At 36.3% G+C, this 18,387-nt stretch overlaps 1 protein-coding gene across 1 annotated transcript in view; it reads left to right on the top strand.

The window, feature by feature from the left end:
* The first annotated feature begins 893 nt into the window (after positions 1 to 893).
* SERAC1 (serine active site containing 1) overlaps positions 894 to 18,387 on the top strand; it is an 81,129-nt gene continuing 63,635 nt past the window's right edge. Inside the window, exons 1-6 of the mRNA XM_044675473.1 lie at positions 894 to 984; positions 1,794 to 1,830; positions 3,213 to 3,349; positions 10,343 to 10,432; positions 15,887 to 16,018; positions 17,476 to 17,597. Of these exons, the coding sequence (XP_044531408.1) occupies positions 894 to 984; positions 1,794 to 1,830; positions 3,213 to 3,349; positions 10,343 to 10,432; positions 15,887 to 16,018; positions 17,476 to 17,597 (609 nt within the window). The remainder of the gene's footprint in view (positions 985 to 1,793; positions 1,831 to 3,212; positions 3,350 to 10,342; positions 10,433 to 15,886; positions 16,019 to 17,475; positions 17,598 to 18,387) is intronic.

Raw genomic sequence — 18,387 nt, 5'->3', positions numbered from 1 at the left:
TAGAAGGGAGGATCAGTGGAATAGACTTGGGGTTAATGACATCAGCAAGACAGTGTATGATAAACCCAAAGAGCCCAACTTTTGGGACATGAATCCACTATTTGACAAAAACTGCTGGGAAATTTGGAAAACAATATGGGAGAGATTAGGTTTAGATCAACATCTCACACCCTACACCAAGATAAATTCAGAATGGGTGAATGACTTGAATATAAAGAGGGAAACTATAAGTTAAGGGAACACAAAATAGTATACCTGTCAGATCTGTGGGAAAGGAAAGATTTTAAAACCAAGCAAGAGTTAGAGAAAATTACAAAATGTAAATTAAATGGTTTTGATTATATTAAGCTAAAAAGCTTTTGTACAAACAAAAACAATGTAGTCAAAATCAGAAAGCTCAGACATTTTTGATGCCTCCCTCTCTTTTATTTCTCAGTTCAATCCATTGTCAAATACTGTTTTATTGTTCCCTTCTCTCTTCCTGTTCTTCCTGAATTGTGGTAGCCTCCTAATTGATCTTTATGGCTCTAGGCTATTCCATTATATACTGAATAAAAGTCCAGCTTAACCTTTCATTTAAGATTTTCCACTTTTTAAGTCCAGCTGCCTTATAATCTTAATCTTTTATTCTTTGTGTATTCTGTGCAACCTTCCCTTCTATGAAATCCATTTTATTTAAGCCAAGTGAGTTTTTCAGGGGAATAACTGTTGAAGAAAAGCAAACTTTTTTTTAAGTTTGTTTTTTTTTCTAGTCCAGAAAAATCAATCTCCCTGGATTAATTGAAAGCAGAAGGGCTGTCTGTTATCTTGGGATATATTAGGTTCTAGTTATAGGAAAAATGGTAACAAAGTATACATTAAATAACCTGTATCACATATTTTGTTTGTACAGAATGGCCTTGGCAGCTTGTTGCATAATTTGTTGCAGAAGGATAGGAACCTCTACAACTCCTCTTAAAAGTTACCTGTACTGGAAAGATATCCGTGAGTACAATTATGAAAATGAATATATAGTTATAGCCAGTTCCTTTGTGAATATTTGATTTATAAACCAGGGCTTTAAAGTTTCAAATATATTTCCATAGAGATAATACTGTGCAAGGTGGTTAGAATTCTCATAAAAGCTCATTTAATTTTAATATATTTATATAATACTATACATCCTAACCTCCATTTCTAATGTTCTATATGTGGGAAAAGTTATTTTGTATTCAGTTGGATCCTAGGAAAGCCACTCTTCCCAATGCAACCCTGGCACACAAAGGTTTTCATAGTGTTGGAGGATTGGAGAGAAGGGAGGAGGAACTATTGTTTCCCCCTTACAGTTCCAATTGTCTTCTACTAGTCCCATTAGTCCAAAGTCTTGAACATTTGCTTCTCCCCTTCTTTGGGATCTTACTGAGTTTCCTTGTGTTAGGTGGGAGTTTGGAATGGATGACCTCTAAAGTCCTTTCTAATTCCAAGATATTATAATTCTCATTAAGTATGTGAATCTGAGGGTATTTAGAAGAATGGTGGTGAAGGAAAGATGAGGAATTTTTGTGTGGGAAGAGTAGAATCTGTATCTATGTTAAACATATGTATCTATGGAGCTATAAATTATACTATTTTATAAGATAAAATTTAAAGATTAGAAGGCTTTGTTGTTGATGATGTTAATTTGTCCTATTAAGAGGAGACGATAAGAAATCCTTACCCATTTACTTCCAGTTTTGATAGAAAGTCATACTTCTGTTTGTGTTTAGTCAAGGTTTTGTAAATATAATTTTATTTTATCCTCTTCTTTTTAAAAGGAAATATTATAAAGTTCACTGGACCACTTGTTCTAGGGTAAGCATTAAATACATATTGATTTTACTTATACTAGTATTTAAATTTTTTTCTATAGATTCAAATTAATATCTAATAACTCCAAGTATATTTTATAAGATTTATTAATAATCACTTGAAGTAGGAAAAAAATACAAGAATAAAAATAAAAACCTGAGTAAAGACATGTGAGAAAAATGAGGCCTGGACCTCACCCAACATCCCAGCCAAGATTAGGTGAAAAGAGCATGAAGGTGAAGTTACAGAAATTTAAATCCTCCCTACATTAGCACATAACTGTAGCTATGTACCTGGAATGCTGGGAAAGAGAGTCCTTGGGGAGAGAATTCTAATTATGCAACTTTTTAAAACTAATGTAACCATGTCTTTCTTGCAAGATGAAAGTAATAAGATAAGAATTTCATATTTGAATAAAATGTTTTCTTAGAGTTAAGAATTTGACATGGAGTATAAGTGGACTTGCTATTTGTTTTTTTCTTTCCTTATTCTTTTTTTCCCCATTAAATTCTTACCTTCCATCTTAGAATCAACACCATGTATTTATTGGTTTCTAGGCAGAAGAGCAGTAAGGACTAGGCAAAGAGGGTTAAGTGACTTGCCCAGAGTTACATAGCGAGAAATTGATCTGAGTCCAGATTCCAACCCAAGATCTCCTGGCTCCAGGTGTGGGGCTCTCAATCTGCTGAGCCACCAAGCTGCCTCCTCCTTGCCTTATTCTGAGACAAAGAACAAGACCATTACATATCCTATGGCATAATGTCTGTATATATAGAAAACTTATATTTAGGAGTATAGCAAAAATAAATGGAATCAATTTGCTAAGCATCTTATTTTCCTTGGGGGGAAATAAGAAGAATGCAGCAACTTTTGCAGATAGTCAGGGACCCCAGCAGAACAGAAAGTGCTTTTTATAGAATCTTTACTGAGTTGGCCCTGGAAAATTGGATGTCAGCATTCTGGTGGAAAGAGCACTGGTTCTGGAGTCTGACTCTGTTTTCATACCTCACCTCTGACACTGTATGTATCATTCATCGGAGGCAAGTTTCCTAACCTCCTGAGCTAGTGCTTAGACTGAAGACTTTCTTCACTTTTGATCTTTGATCCCATGTAGCCAAGGTTTATGTCTTATCTGCCTCATCATTCTGGTTTTAAGAGCAAGACTGAAACAATAGATGTGATTTAAATTCAGAGACCATTCTGGTTGGGCTTTCAAAGGATTACTGGAATAGAAGATCATTTAAAACATTTTAAACAACACTTAATTCTTGGATGCATGATAAACTTCATGTTAAAAATTTATTTAAATGACAGCTCAAAAAGTGTAGCTTTTTTATATTTAGAAACCAAGTTCACATTAGATTTTTTTTTGTTATCTTTTTAAGAGGTTCTTTATTTATTACATATGAAGTTCTGGCCTTGAAGAAGTCTGTGACACTAGATACCCAAGTAATCGAAAAGGAAAAATTGAAATCATATATATATTTAGATGCTGTTTCTTTAGATAAAAGACAAAGTCAAGGTAAGTTAATGGGAAAAGTATGTTTGTGTTTAAAGTACTTTTTTTTTTTTAAACCCTTATCTTCTGTCTTAGTACCAGTTCTAAGATAGAAGAGTAGTAAGGGCTAGACAATCAGGGTTAAGTGAATTGCCCAGGTTCACACAGTTAGGAAGTATCTGAGATCAGATTTGAATCCAGGTCTTCCCTATTCCAGGCCTGGTACTCTACCCACTGTGCTACCTAACTGTCCCTTAATGTACTTTAAAAGCAATATTACGAAAGCCTTTCTAGAAAATGTAAGGTAGCTATTGAGTTAAATTTAGAGTCTATTATAAGAATTATGTTATTAAAACCCGTGTTGAAAGAACTCATTATATTTGCTCTATGCAGTTTAGAACCAAGCTAAAATTCTTATCTTTTTTTAATTTGGAAAAGGTGTAAACTCTATATTAATTTTATCCAGAAAGTACAGCTTAATAAATTAGGATGGTGTTTTAGTACTAGAAGTAATTGTTTCTTCTCATCCTGGAATTGGAAATGAGAACTCTACTCATAGGGTCAAGTTAGAATAAGGAAACTCAACACCCTGTGCAAATGCATTTGAGTCTACCAATCTTAAATGAAAGTTCAAGATATATTCCAAAACAAATCTTAAGTGAATTTAAGACTCTCCGCCTTTTTGGACTTTCCAAGTCATTATTCATTTAAAGTCCTAATTCCTAACAGGTACTTTATATTCATTTCCTCATCTGTCATTTATATTAAGATGAATTTATTTAGATAAGAAGTTTTTTGCTAAATATTGGAAAGACTTATCAGTTTGATGTGAATGAACTCTTTGTTGGTTTTCCATATATTTTTGTTTTTATTCAGACCTCCTAGGATTGATTTCTTTGAGGTAAGAAAGTGCCTTAGCAGTAAATTCCCCTTATCACTACAGATTATAGTTTTAGATAATTGCCCAGGGGCGCTAAGAACTTTAAGGTCAAATAGCCATTATGTTTCTTGAGGCTGACTTTCTATCTACTATACTCACTAGTGTGCTGGAGCCATCTCGAACAGACCAGTCAGAACTGATTGTTAAATTTTCATGGTAAACCTTAGCACCTTGGAAATGCCACATATCGGGGCTTGAAATATTGTTTTGTTTGATTGTCCAGTCTTAAGGAATTGATGTAGAATGTTTAATATTGCAGATTAATCTTATAAGTATGTATGCAGTCCCTTCCTCAACCCTTTTGGAGAGTTATTAAAAGTTTGCCAGCATACCAACTATACTGCCTTGCCCTGAGGTATTTTATAAAATGCTTTCTGGGGCTTTAATTGAATGGTATTCTAAAGAGCTAATTCACAGGTGAAAGATGGATTGCTTATTCTTTTTTTTTTTTTAAACCCATATCCTCTTAGAATAGATGCTGAGTATTGGTTTCAAGGCAGAAAAGTGGTAAGGGCTAGGCATTTGGGGTTAAGTGACTTGCCCAGGGTCACATAGTTAGGAAATATCAGAGGTCACATTTGAACCCAGGACCTCCCATCTCCAGGGGTAGTTTTCCAATCCCTTAGCTAGCTACTTAGCTGCACCTGAAGTGTGTATTCTAAGGGAATATTGCCTATAGCCATAATGGTCAACCTTTTAGAGGGCCTGGTAATGTGAGAAATGTACTCAGGAGCATGTGGAGAGGGCAAGAGGAGCAGCCCTGCCCCACATCCCCCTGGCTTTCTAATAATGAACTCTAGTGAACTCTGTGCTGAGATGATGGCGTGTGTGCCCAGAGAGAGAGCTCTGAGTGCCTACCATATGTGCCATAGACTTGCCACCACAGGCTTATGGGACCATCTTCTTAGAAAGGTCAAAATTTTGATTTTTTACCTGTCAACTGAGGAAACAGTCTGAAACAAATGCTCTGTAGGTCTGCAAGATATAGCACCTAAGACCTTAAAAGCTTTGTATTAGCAAATAACTTTAATTCATTTGAAAAAGGAGATAAAAACATAAATGTCAGGGATTCAGTAATAAGACCAAGCCTGGAGGTATAACCTTAGTTTATGTAGTGTAGAGCAGGAAAAAGGACAGCTGAACAAAGTCTACCCAGTAGTGACCAGGATGTGAGCTCAGTAGTTGTTTATGTAGTTCAAGAACCAGCATGATTGGTTAGAAGTACAGTGATTGGAGGTTGGCAATAAAACTTTCCCACAGGAGGTAAGAAAAGCTCATCGTTGGAGTTCAGGTGCAAGATAATGACCCAGACGCTAGGTCAGCAAACCAGATATCCTTAAAGGATAATTTGGTAGCTAAATATAATAGGCCCAACAATTCCCTTTCTTTTATATGCAGTCTGCCAAGGTTAGCACAAATTATTAGCAGAAAAGCTGGATTTCTAAACTTAACCCATTACAGACCCACTGAATTCTGAACAAAGTTCAAAAAGAAAGAATCATAATTTGAGCAGTTATAGAAAGCAGGCAAGAGCAAAACTTTGATCCTCTGCTCAGACCTGTAATTGGTTAGTCTGAAGCCTTTTCTAAAAAAAAAAAAAAAAAAAGAGTTCTGCTAAAAGAGTGGCAGAATTTTCATTTTCACCTACCTTTACCCCAAACATATGCAAAGTGAAGACAATTCAAATATCTTGTTTAAGGATGGATGCCAAGGTAGAGCCTAGAAATTTGATTATGTCAATTTACCTAATGATAATCAGGCTCCATGGCTTGGTTTACACCAGTGGTTCCCAAACTTTTTTGGCTTATCGCCCCCTTTCCAGAAAAAAATATTACTTAGCCCCCAGAAATTAATTTTTAAAAAATTTTAATAGCAATTAATAGGAAAGATAAATGCACCTGTGGCCATCACCACTCCTCTGGACTGCTGCAGCACCCACCAGGGGGTGGTAGCACCTACTTTGGGAATCACTGGTTTACACTAACCAAATTCACAGGACACTGATTTATAAATTAGAATGCAAATTTATTAAGCACAGTGGAAAATCTAAATGTCATGAAAATTAGAATACTATTGTCAGTTGCTTCAGGTTGTGGCCTTCCCCACATCAAGGTAACTAGGAATCTTAATATGGTAATCAGGAGGTTTCATGGTGGATACAGAATGTTGAAATAAAAGAATTTAAGTGTTTTAAAGAGATTTTAAAAATTAAATGGCCTAGAGAGTTATTGATGTTAACTGTAGGACTGTGCTGTATAGAGCTTATCGCTCCTTTCGGCCTGTCTGCTTACCTCTCTGGAGAAAACTAGAGACATACTGACAAATACTTATTCCTCATATTTACATTTTTATACTCCACAAGGATTACCAGGCTTTAGTTTGCATTTATTATCGTCCATTTCAACACATTTCCATAAAATGTTATAATTTCAGATTTACAGACTATTTTCCATTGATTACATTTTACATTTGGTTAAAAGTTAAGTTCTCCTTATTAAAAAAATTATTTTTAATGACAAGTTCTCCCCTCCTAGAAATGATCTTTTTCACTTTTGTAATTCAGTTCAATAGATATTTATTTACTGTATAAAGCACTGAACTAGTCACTAGAGATTTTTTAAAAAAAACAATACAATTTCCATTCTCAAGTTGAAGAGGTCTATAGCAAGATATAACAATAATTATCATGATATGTAAAATGTGATAAAGAGAGGTGATATAGGAATTGCAAGACAGGGAGAAAGATAGAATGATAAAATATTGTGATCATACACAAGAATTTCAGAGTTTATGAACTTGGAAGTAGAATACTTGTGGGTGATGGCAAGATGAAGCTAATGACCATCTTTTTGAGTAGTTGAAATATGGTGGATAGAGGAGTAGGTATTGGGAAATGGGTACATTGAAGAACTGGAAAGCTAAGGTGATCAAGGGCATATTATGTTGAAATGGTCTAGCATGAGGAAAGGAATTGAGGCAGAGAGACTGAGCCAGATCCTGAACTCAGTGAGTGAGAAAGGGAAGAAGTGTGTCTTGGGTAGATAGCAAGGCAGAAGAGTGGTAAGGGTTAGGCATTGGGGAGGTGGGGGGGGGGGAGTAAATTACTTGCCCAGGGTCACGTAGCTGAGAACTAGGTGGAAGAGTGGTAAGGGTGGGCAATGGGGGTCAAGTGACTTGCCCAGGGTCACACAGCTGGGAAGTGGCTGAGGCCGTATTTGAACCTAGGACCCTCTTGTCTCTAGGTCTGACTCTCAATTGATTGAACCGTCTAGCTGCCCCTCTTCCATGACTAAAAAAAAAAAAATCACCATGATGTCCTATAGTATCACTCTTCTTCCCTTTCCTAGAGAGCTTTTCTCAAGATTTTACAAATTCTGCTTTTTGAGTTTTTCAGATTAGATTTGTGATTTCATTGGTATATGGAACTCCCAGGAATAACTTCTAATACACATTGGCAATTGTCTACAATTTAGGGTCTTGGATTGTTGGATTGTTGCAAGAAGTTGAAATACTTTTGTTTTTGCACCATCATGTTTCAGAGATAGGCTTGAATTTAGGGCTTCTTGAACCGAGTCTTGCTTTCTATATCACACTGTTTTTCTGTGATTTCTAAACTAATATTTCTTGCTTAAGTTTTAAAATGTAATTTTCCATTTGAGGATGTCTTTGGGGCACCTTTTATTGTTTCTTTTTTCATTTGTGGCATTTTAACTAAATTCGTTTGTTTTGCATTTTTTTGAAATTAGCACTCTGCTTTGTTAATGTTAAAGATTTTGGGGGGTTGGGATCAATTTTGGTTACCATTTTCCTTCTATATGTGGTTTCTATGGTGTGACCTTTATTTCTTGAGGAGTATATGAGGATATTGTTCCCTTTAATTTATTTCTTGATTTATTTATTTTAAAATATTTTTCCATGGTTACAGGATTCAATTTCTCTCCCCTCTTCCCACCCCCATCCTGGAGCTGACAAGCAGTTCCACTGGGTTATACATGTATTATCACTCAGTATCTATTTCCATATCATTTGTTTTTGTAATAGAGTAATCTTTTAAAACCAAAACCCCAAATCCTATACCCATATAAATAAATTATAAATCATATGTTCTTCTGCATTTCTACTCCCACAGTTCTTTCTCTCGACATGAATAGCATCCCTCAGGGTTATCCTAGTAGCAGGCTCTATTACATTTGATAGTGCTACAATGTTTCAGTTTCTTTGTACAGTGTTCTCCTGTTTTACTTATTTCACTCCCCACAAATTCATATAGGTCTTTCCAGTTTATAGAAATTCATCATTCCTTATAGCATTATGGTATTCCATCACCATCATATACCACATTTGCTCAGCCCAATTCCCCAATCGAGGGGCATTCTTTCATTTTCCAATTTTTTGACTCCCTTTTAATAACTTTTACTCCTTTAACTTGTTTATTTGAAAACCCTAAAGCATAAAAATCATTACACTGAATCATACATTTTGTTGATTTCCTTTGTTGAAAAAACATACAATTTTTGAAATTAGAACTGGGATGTACATTGACTTTAATTAGACTGTAAATTGAAACAGTTAGGGTTATAGATGTAGAACTGGAAAGGACCTTAGAAGAGGCTATTTAATGAACAAGATTATCAGTGAGCCCATGTCCTTTGCCAGAGGTGACATAGGCAGTGAGTAACAGCAGGCATTCAAATTGCGGTTCCATAACTCCCAAGTTCATCATTTCTTCCTTTGTACTGTGCACACTTGCTTAAATGTTGAACAAACCTTGTCAAATTTTCAATCTCTCCCTCCTTTGTAGCCACTATGAAGAGTATTACTCTCTAGTTATGACATATTAACATTTATTAGGTAATTTATCTTCCATTAGTTAGCATTTTATTTGACCTTAGACATTTAGAAAGGCAACATGACATAGTGGATAATGCTGAACTTTGAGTCAAAAAGACCTGTGCTTTTCACTCCAGCAGTGTGACCATAGACCTCAGGCGAATCTCCAAGGTTATAGGTATAGCCTGCCATTGTGGTGCAGGCCTATAATGCCAGCTACCTAGGAGGAGGAAACTGGGGGGATCTCTTGAGCTTGAGTGTTCTAAGGTACAGTGGTATACCAATTAGGTGTCTGAACGTAGTTCAGCATTTATATGATGAACCTTAAGAGTATTAGGCCACCAAATTGCCTAAGAAGGGACAAATTGGCCAAGGGCAGAAATGGAGCAGGCTTGAGTAGTAATGATAATCCCCTAATAACCAATCAGTAGTGGAATTGAAATCATAGTGGAATTTGATTTGTGAGTAGCTCCTGTGTTTTCATGTGGACAAGATGGGGAGACCCAGTTTTAAAAAAATAGCATATGCTTTAGATGGACTAGATTCTGCATTGATTGAAGGGATTCCCACATTGAAAGAATTGCAGGTCATTGATGTATTAATGATTTTATTTTTAGTAAGATTTATGAAATATCCTTATCTCATTGCTAAAATATTTGTAAATTATTTATTTCTTAAGTGGCTGATTCTATCTCTTTTATATTGATTGATTCTTCTACCTGATTCCAAATTCTGGCAGTGTATCCTATTTGGAGCCCATAGCTGTCTTTATTGATTGTGCTTAAATTTCTTTAGTTAACTATCACAATGTAGAATGAGTTAGTGCTGAGAAAAGTTTTTATAGACCATGAATCCCATGTTCAGTATGGAGATTCTTTATGATTTTTTCTCTAGATTTTGGGAATCTTTTACTTTTGAGCCTGAAGCCCTTTGTTTTTTTAACTGTGATTCCAATTTACGTTAATGATAGTTATATTTGTAGACCATAAGCTCCTTGAGGACAGCATCTGTTTTATTTAATCTTTTTGATGATTAGTGTAGTTTATATACACAGACATGGGATGCATTTTTTAATTGAATTTAAAATGACTTGAATAAAGTAGAAAAAACCAATCCTTTATATTTTTTATATTAAGCAATGTTTTTTGGAGTAAATTTTTTGTATTTTCCTTTAATTTATTAAAGTTTATGGGCATAACATCTGAAAAATGCTTACTTTTTATTAATCTATAATAATTATTATTCAGGTATCATATACCAGGCAAGGAAAGAGCTTCACAAAGCGTTAAGAAAAGTATTGGCAACATCAGCCAAAATATTCCGGAACCCTTTTGATGGTATGTGCTTGATACTTAAATCTGTAATATTAACTTGTTAATTTTTACTAGTTTTTTTTTTAAAGAATAGTTGGAAAATTACTTGGCTAACATTTTTCAGGAGATTGTATCTAAGTTTTAAAGCCTGGGACTTAGGACTATCTAGTTTCCCTCTACAGGGCTTAATTATTATGAACATAATAGTTACCCGCACTTAAGGAATACGTATTTATTAACTCAAGTAATTGAAAATTGCTAGTATTATACTATTGTGGAAGTGTGTTCATAGCTGTAAGCCAAAATGAAATGAGAAGCTCCGTGAATAGCATTCCTATGTCTCTGATAGAATCTTTCATAACATAGCTGTGGAGTCAGTCACATGAACAATGGACTTTCTTTAAGGAAAAGGATAATGGGGTTTTTTTTTGGTAGTAAGTGATGGAGCATGCACAGTACTATTGATGAGAATGACAATATATCTTGCCAGCAAGATTCTAGTGCAAGGTGGATTGAGGTCCATCATCCTATTGTAAGAAATAAAATGGATATAAAGGGATAGATTTAAAAATATTATGGTTTTAAAAGATTTATTGGTAGCCATTAGAAAAATGAAGCCACGTGCCATGCTGAGAGTCATTTTAAAAGACTCTCATCCTGTTACCTCCCTTCCCCAGCCTGCTCCACTCCAAAATCACCAAAGAGGAAGAGGGAGGAGTTACAGCCAAGTATAAAACAATAACGTGACCACGTAAACATGGAGGCACAGGAGAGATTAAAGGGGATTTTGGGAAAACTAAGGACTTATGGGGGATGAAGTCCAAGATTCAAAATCTCCATTTATACACTATGTTCTAGATTTTGAATCATAGTGGTGAAAAATATCTCTTTTTAACCTTGCAGCATACCTGAATACTTAGTGACTGTACCACTAACTAATAGGTAATAGGACCATATTTTATATCTTCCTGATTTGGTTTCGAGCTGAATGGATTCTCTGGTGTGAATATTAGGAATTGACTGTGTATATATCCTTAGACAAGAATGAATATATAAAGGTGGATCTTTTATTTGCATTGTCTTAGCTTCCCAGGTTGTTATTTTTGAATCTTCTTATTTTGTTTGGTCTACCACAACTGTTGTGGGGTGTAATGATGGAACTCCTGGGGTTCACCCAGGATACCTTTTGCAGGAATGCAAGACTCCGAGTAATTTATAAATTTGGAAAGTAATGTTGAGAATGGCCAGCATAGATGGAAGCCTGCCCCCTAGGTAGAACAGCATGGGTGGAAAGCTGCTCCTTGGGAGGACAGCATGGATGGAAAAACTGTGTCTCAACCCCCCCATCAATTCTGGGGATTTTATACTCTTTACAACAGTGGAGACATGACTGTGCCATGGTGAAGAGGTGACTGGTGTGGTAAACACTCAGGTGTTGGGGGGGGGCGGGGTTGGTCATCTGACTGGATCTGCCTGAAGACATAGGGGGTGACCCTTCTAGTTTAGAGGATAGATGGATGTCTGAGATATATTTCTCTGTCCATCTAAAGGACGATCCAAGGATGCTAATTCTCTCAGGATCTTATAGAAGTTATCAGATGTTATTGGGTTAGGAGTCATAAGGACAGAAGGAGCAAAGGAATTTCCCTGCTTATAGTTTGCCTGAAACACTTCTATATTTTTGGGGGTATAATGCCCATGCCACAACCACTCAAATACAGTTTCTCTCTGGAATTGTTAATGTACCCCAGTTTGTCTTTGGAAGCCATGTCTTGACAAATTTAGATTACATAAGCATTATTGGAGAAGAATCCCTGTATAATTTTGAAAAAACAACTTTTTATCAGTACCTATATCATTCTTTTTTATTCTTCTTCCTATACTTTGCCAATCTCCAATTGAATGTCTTCAAAGTTATTTTTTTTATAATGTTCATAGCTTAATCTGTCATCCTCCTGTATTTTCTTTCTTAGCCTTTCTGTCTCTTTTTTGGTTTGGATATTATTCACCTCTTAGGACTATGACTTACTGAACTTATTCTCAGGTGCTCTAGTAGACTCCTTCCCAAGAAGCCATATTACCTCTGGATGGAAACCCTTGTTAACTTGGGAAGAACACAAAACTATTAAATAGAAAAAACAAGTCTTTAATCAGGAGAGGGTTAGTTTTCAACATTTAGGTCTCTACACAGAGTTGAAAGCCCTGGCACTCTGGCAAACAGTATCCCTGGGATGATGACAAGATGATAGCTCCAATAAACAACAGAATTTGGGGAATTTGTATACCTTTTAGGGAACTATGGAATCAGGGAAATATGTTTGACTGATATTACCATGGCTACAAGGAAATGGGAGTGTCCAAACTGTACTGACCTGATACAATCAGGCTTGGAAAAAGGACCATAGCCAGAGGCTGGGGTATATGAGATTGGCCTAATTACAATAGACACTAAAAGGATAGTCTCTGCCCTGGTATTGGTCTTCTAGGGAATGGACCCGGATACTAATGAGGAAAACTTCTAAGACTAAAAGGGTATTTAGCTAAGCTGGGATAATCTAGTACTTCAAGGTCTATTATTCAATAGGGAACTGGGACAAACTAGGGATCTCCAGATTCCAAATTGGCACCCTCAATTTTAGATCACATCCATCATCATAACAGTTGACAACTATGCGGTACCAGAAATTTCTCTTTTTTTCCTCAGTGCAGGAGCAGGAGGAAGCACGTCTCTGGGCATGTTCAAATGCTTACAAGGAGATAGGTAAGGGGGAGGGGTGAAGAGAAATTGGCACCCTCAATTTTAGATCACATCCATCATCATAACAGTTGACAACTATGCGGTACCAGAAATTTCTCTTCACCCCTCCCCCTTAATTTAAGCTATTTTTCCATGGTTACATTATACATGTTCTTTCCCTCCCCTCTTTCCTCCCCCTACCTGTAGCCAAGGATTTACTTCAGTTTCTTCAGCTGTGAAATTGGAGATAATAGTAGCACTTATTCCTCAATTGCAGTATGAGTCTAAAATGAGATAATATTTGTAAAGTACTTGGCATAATACCTGGCACATAGTAGCTTCTTTATAAATGCTTATTCCTTTTTCTTCTTTCTCTTTCATCTCCTTCCCTTGCCACTTGCCTTCTTAGCCTATTGCTGATCTTCCCCTAATAAACTTCAGCCTTGGAGTATTCCTACCATCCACTGCCTTTCCTCTTATTCACATACTGCTGAACTAACCCAGAGAAAATCATGAAACTCTGACTTAGGCTGCCAATAATTTGTATTAAATCTTAACTGGGTCTTCACTGCCACAAGGCATTTTTATATACAAGGCATTTTTAAATCTTCCCTAATCAGTTAACTATCCCATTTACCACAGCAGCTTTTCCATGCCTTTTCTTCTTCCTCATCTCTGGCTTTCCTCCCTTCTCAGCTGAGAACCTTCCCTCTATTTCACAGAAAAAAAATGCAGCCAGTTACCGAGAGCACTTTTTTCCTCAACTCATCATTTACATGTCTTCGGCCATTCTTCTTCTACCCTCTCTTGAATGAAGATGTAGTCCATCTTACCAAGGGGAACTTCTTCACAACCATATGTGATTTAGTTACCTGAGGACAACCTCAAATTCCTGGGGAAGTAGGGAGGCAGGACTGGGCCTGCTGAGCTTTGATGGAAGGGGTCAGCAAAAGGTTCAAAAATATGTGAAGATTGGAGGCAGACACTGGTTCCCAAGTGGGTACAGATAGAAGACTGTGAAGGCTGGTGGCTGGGTGGGCTGAGTGGGACAAAGGTCTCCTCTATTTGTGCAGATAGGCCACCTCAGGTGGCAGTCTCTCCATGTGTTATGGGGGAGGAGAACCCCTGAGTTTGGGAAGGAAACCTTTCTCAAGAATGAGAGGACCCCAAAACTGAGCTTAAAAGTAAAAGGAAAGATTTATTAGTAAGATAGGATTAATGGCCTGCAAGACAGCATGAGTGGAACAACCCTGGGGGGTTGCTCCCAAGACAAGGCAGGGCAGCAAGAGTTGAACAACTATAGGAATTGCTCCCTGAATGCTTTAGTTCAGAGGTTTTTATATTCTTTACAATAGTGTGTACTTGACTCTCCAGTGGTAGGCACTTAGATATTTGGTGGGGTGAGGGGTCTGACTGAGACCCTCAGGGCCTAGCTATCAAGGTGTGGCCTGGCTGGGTATCTCTTTGTCTATCTCATCCTAAAGGACGATCCAAAGATTTATAGTCTTATTGTAGCTATCAGATGTTCTTTGACTTGGGAGTCACAAGGACAGGAAGGGGGAAGGGAATCTCCCCATTCACAGCCTGCCTGAATTAAAGAGTACAGTGTCCATGCCATTTCTGCACAATGCCGATGTCACATGTATCCATTAACCTTTCTCTTCTGTCTTAGTAACAACTCTAAAATAGAAGAACATGGGCTAGGCAAATAGGGATAAGTGACTTGCCCAAGATCACAAGGCTACTAAGTGTCAGAAGCTAGATTTGAATCCACATCTTCCTGACTCCAGACTTAATGCTCTTATCTGCTGTACCACCTTGCCATCCCTTCCATGTGTCCATTCTTCTGCTTTCACATGGAGGATTCTTATTTTTGTGGGGCAGGGAAGGGCTACTGAGCACTGAGCCAAGGACTAGGTGTGGGGAGAAAGAGTTAACATAGAATAAAGTTAACAAAGATATTAAAAACTAATGGGAGAATTCACTTTAAAGGATTTGGTACTGTCCATTATTTCAGCCATCAACTGTAGGCTTACACTTCTAAATAGGATGTCCAGGATTGGAGCCCATCTCTCCTGATTTTTAATCCAAGACCGTATAGCACAATGGGAAAAAGAGCTTAAATTGAATTCAGGAACAATCTATGTTCCTTCTCTTTTACTAGCTGTTTATCTGGAGTAAATCACTTAACCTTTCTAAACTTGTTCCCTCTTTAACAAAATGGGGATAATACTTATAGCACCTTCCTCAGAGGGATATTGTGATCAACTATGATCAGATAAGATTATGTAAAACACTTGACAAACCTTAAATTATTTTACTGCTCTTCCTCCATGAAGACAGGAATTGTGTCTTTAAATTTCTTCTTTGCCTAAAGTAGTGCATTATCATAGCAATAACCTAACATATATATTTGATTTAATGAAATTTCTTTAGTAAGATAAATGCTTAATGGATGTGTAGTTGACTGAAATTTTTTTTTATCAGTAATTTTAAAGCAGTGATTTTTGTGAACATATTTTCAATACCACAAAATAGTTTACATTTTACCTTTACAAATTTTAAAATGGATACACATTTGGACTGCTTTTTATTAAAAAGTACACATATGTTCTAGTATTGAGAGCCCCTCAAAAACTTTCACTTTTAATATTCATAGAGTAATATTTTCTTAACAAGAAAAAGTATAAAGAAAAATGTTTTCTAATTCTTTTGCTTTTTCTTATTTTTGTTTTGCAAAGACCACTTCAGTACAGTTGACTTAGAAGATCATGAATATGGCTTATGGCTATTGCTGAAGAAGAGCAGATCGGATCACAAAATGGTTCGATTGCAGGCAGTGAAAGAGATGGCAGCAAACCACTACTGGCATGGTAACATCTCCTTTAAGACTTGTACTTTTGAAAAGACAGCAGGGCTGTCATCTAGATTTTTAAACAACAGGAAGGATTAGTGGTTAAGGAAAAAAAAGAATATGGGTAATTTTTTTCTTAAAAACATACAATTAAATGTTAGCATTTAAAATATTAGAAAAGGTGAGTATTCATTCTCTTATAAATTGAACATATTCAGATTGGTTGTTTTCATAAAGAAAGCTCTCGCTCGATCTTGCTGGTTAATACTTGATGCTACCATTTCCTTGTGGCAAAGGTCATTAACTCATTTCACTATAACAAGATCTAGATTTTGTATTTCAATGTGTATGTAATGAACCAATTAAAAACCTTCATGGTGTAAAAGAGGTGTTTGGTTTTTTTAAACTCTTATTTGACAGAGTTTGAATTTGAAGCACCTAATCCTTGTAAATCACCATTGTTTTAGCAGAAAGAGTTAATGGGAGGGTACAAAACAGCTAAAAATACTAAAGTGCAAAAGAACCTCCTATGAAAGAAAAAGAAACATAGGACCTTTTATTTTCTGAACATCACCATTTTTCTTGGTGAGGGAGAGAAAGAAGAAAATCTTAGAGCAGAGAAGGTAGAAGGAGTGACATAAGATTTTTTGGCAGTTTAGGACTAATAAACAAATAAATTAACATTTTCTCTCTAATTAGCTTGAACATTCTAGTCCAGGTGACTAGAGTCACTTTTGAGATAAACCTGAGACAAGTTATAACTAATCTCTATAATTGAGGTACTGACCTGAGGTACTTTGACCCTGAAGAATCCAGAGTGTTGATGATAGAGAAGTGTTCTAGGATCATGGGCTGTAGGGCTAGAAGAGATAATAGGGTTCATTTTGTCCAACCTCAACAGTTCACAAGTAAATGACAGAGAGCTAACTTACCACCCAGGCAACAGAGGACAGGCCCAGGAGTTTGAACCCAGGACCTCTTCTTCGAAACCTGCATTTGACTTCAAGCTAGGATGGAAGATTGTTTGATTTTTTAAAACTGAGAATTATTAATAAAAAATGCTGAATTGTATCCTAGGTTTTTTTTTTTAAGCTACTCTAAAAGCTATTTTGCCTTATTATTTGATGTGGTTTTTCAGTCGCTGGTTGATTTTTTTTTTCAGAGGTAAACTCAGGGTGGGACTGTCATGAACGTGATGAAATAAAAAAGTCACCATTTCTCATCTCCCGAATTTTGTGTTTCTTCTAAATGTAAATTAAGTGTATGCTTGATAGGTAGATATATTTGGTAATAGCTTTGAAATCAATCATGTAATTGTTGATGTCTTAATATTACAGATATAGGTTTATTTAAATAGTTTTAAGTGAATTTGTATAATATTTTATAATTTCCTTAATGTTTTTACATGTATTATTTCATTAATCTATACAACAACAGTAGACTAATTCTGGGACACTTGATATGCTTTTACTATAGATTACCAGTATAGGACAGTTGCTCAAGCCTGTGATGTGAGGACTATTATTGGCTTGGCCCGAAGCAAGGAAACAGATCTTCGCTTTTTCCTCCCACCACCTAATTTGCCACCAGTAAAAGACGTAAGTTTTCTTTAAAATCCAGAACATGGGAAATTCAGAAATCTAGAAGATGTTTATTTTATTTGAAAACAATAAATTGAAACTGAAAAAAAAATTAAAAAGCAGGTATTGCCTGTATTCAAATTTTTACCCTTTTAACATGAATATGATGATAGGAGTATTATGCATTACGTTAAGTATTAATACTTGCTATCTGTATAAGAAACTAGGGCAGTGATGGCAAGTCTTTTAGAAATGGAGTGCTGGGCCCCATCCCTACCCCACACGCCAGACCCAGTGTCATGTTTGACCCTCCATCTCCCCTCCCCCCACTGAGTGTCACAATACTAGACTCAACTCAAGACTCACAATATTAGACTCAACTAGGGAAGAATAAAGTGTTTGTCATGCATCCATAAGGACTTAGTTGAGATTGGCTAATGTAAATCTGTAGTGGAACTAGCTGAAGTTAAGAGGTTTGGCCTTGAGAGATCATAGAACAAAGGCCCCAGGGTTTCATAAAAGATTATTGTACACTCTGTGCCTTTGTCTGTCTCTGTTCCTTATACCTCAAAAGTCCTCTTTCCCCCTTTTTTTTTTTTATAATATAATTTTTTTAACATTTATTAATATTCATTTTTAACATGGTTACATGATTCATGCTCCACCTTTCTCCTTCAACCCCCCCTCCTCCACCCCCCCCACCCATGGCCGATGCGTATTTCCACTAGTTTTGTCATGTGTCCTTGATCAAGACCAATTTCCAAATTGTTGGTAGTTGCATTGGTGTGGTAGTTTCGAGTCCACACCC

Source organism: Gracilinanus agilis, chromosome 4, assembly GCF_016433145.1.
Source record: "Gracilinanus agilis isolate LMUSP501 chromosome 4, AgileGrace, whole genome shotgun sequence".
NCBI classification, from domain to species: Eukaryota; Metazoa; Chordata; class Mammalia; order Didelphimorphia; family Didelphidae; genus Gracilinanus; species Gracilinanus agilis.
This window is presented reverse-complemented; position numbering and strand designations above follow the sequence as displayed.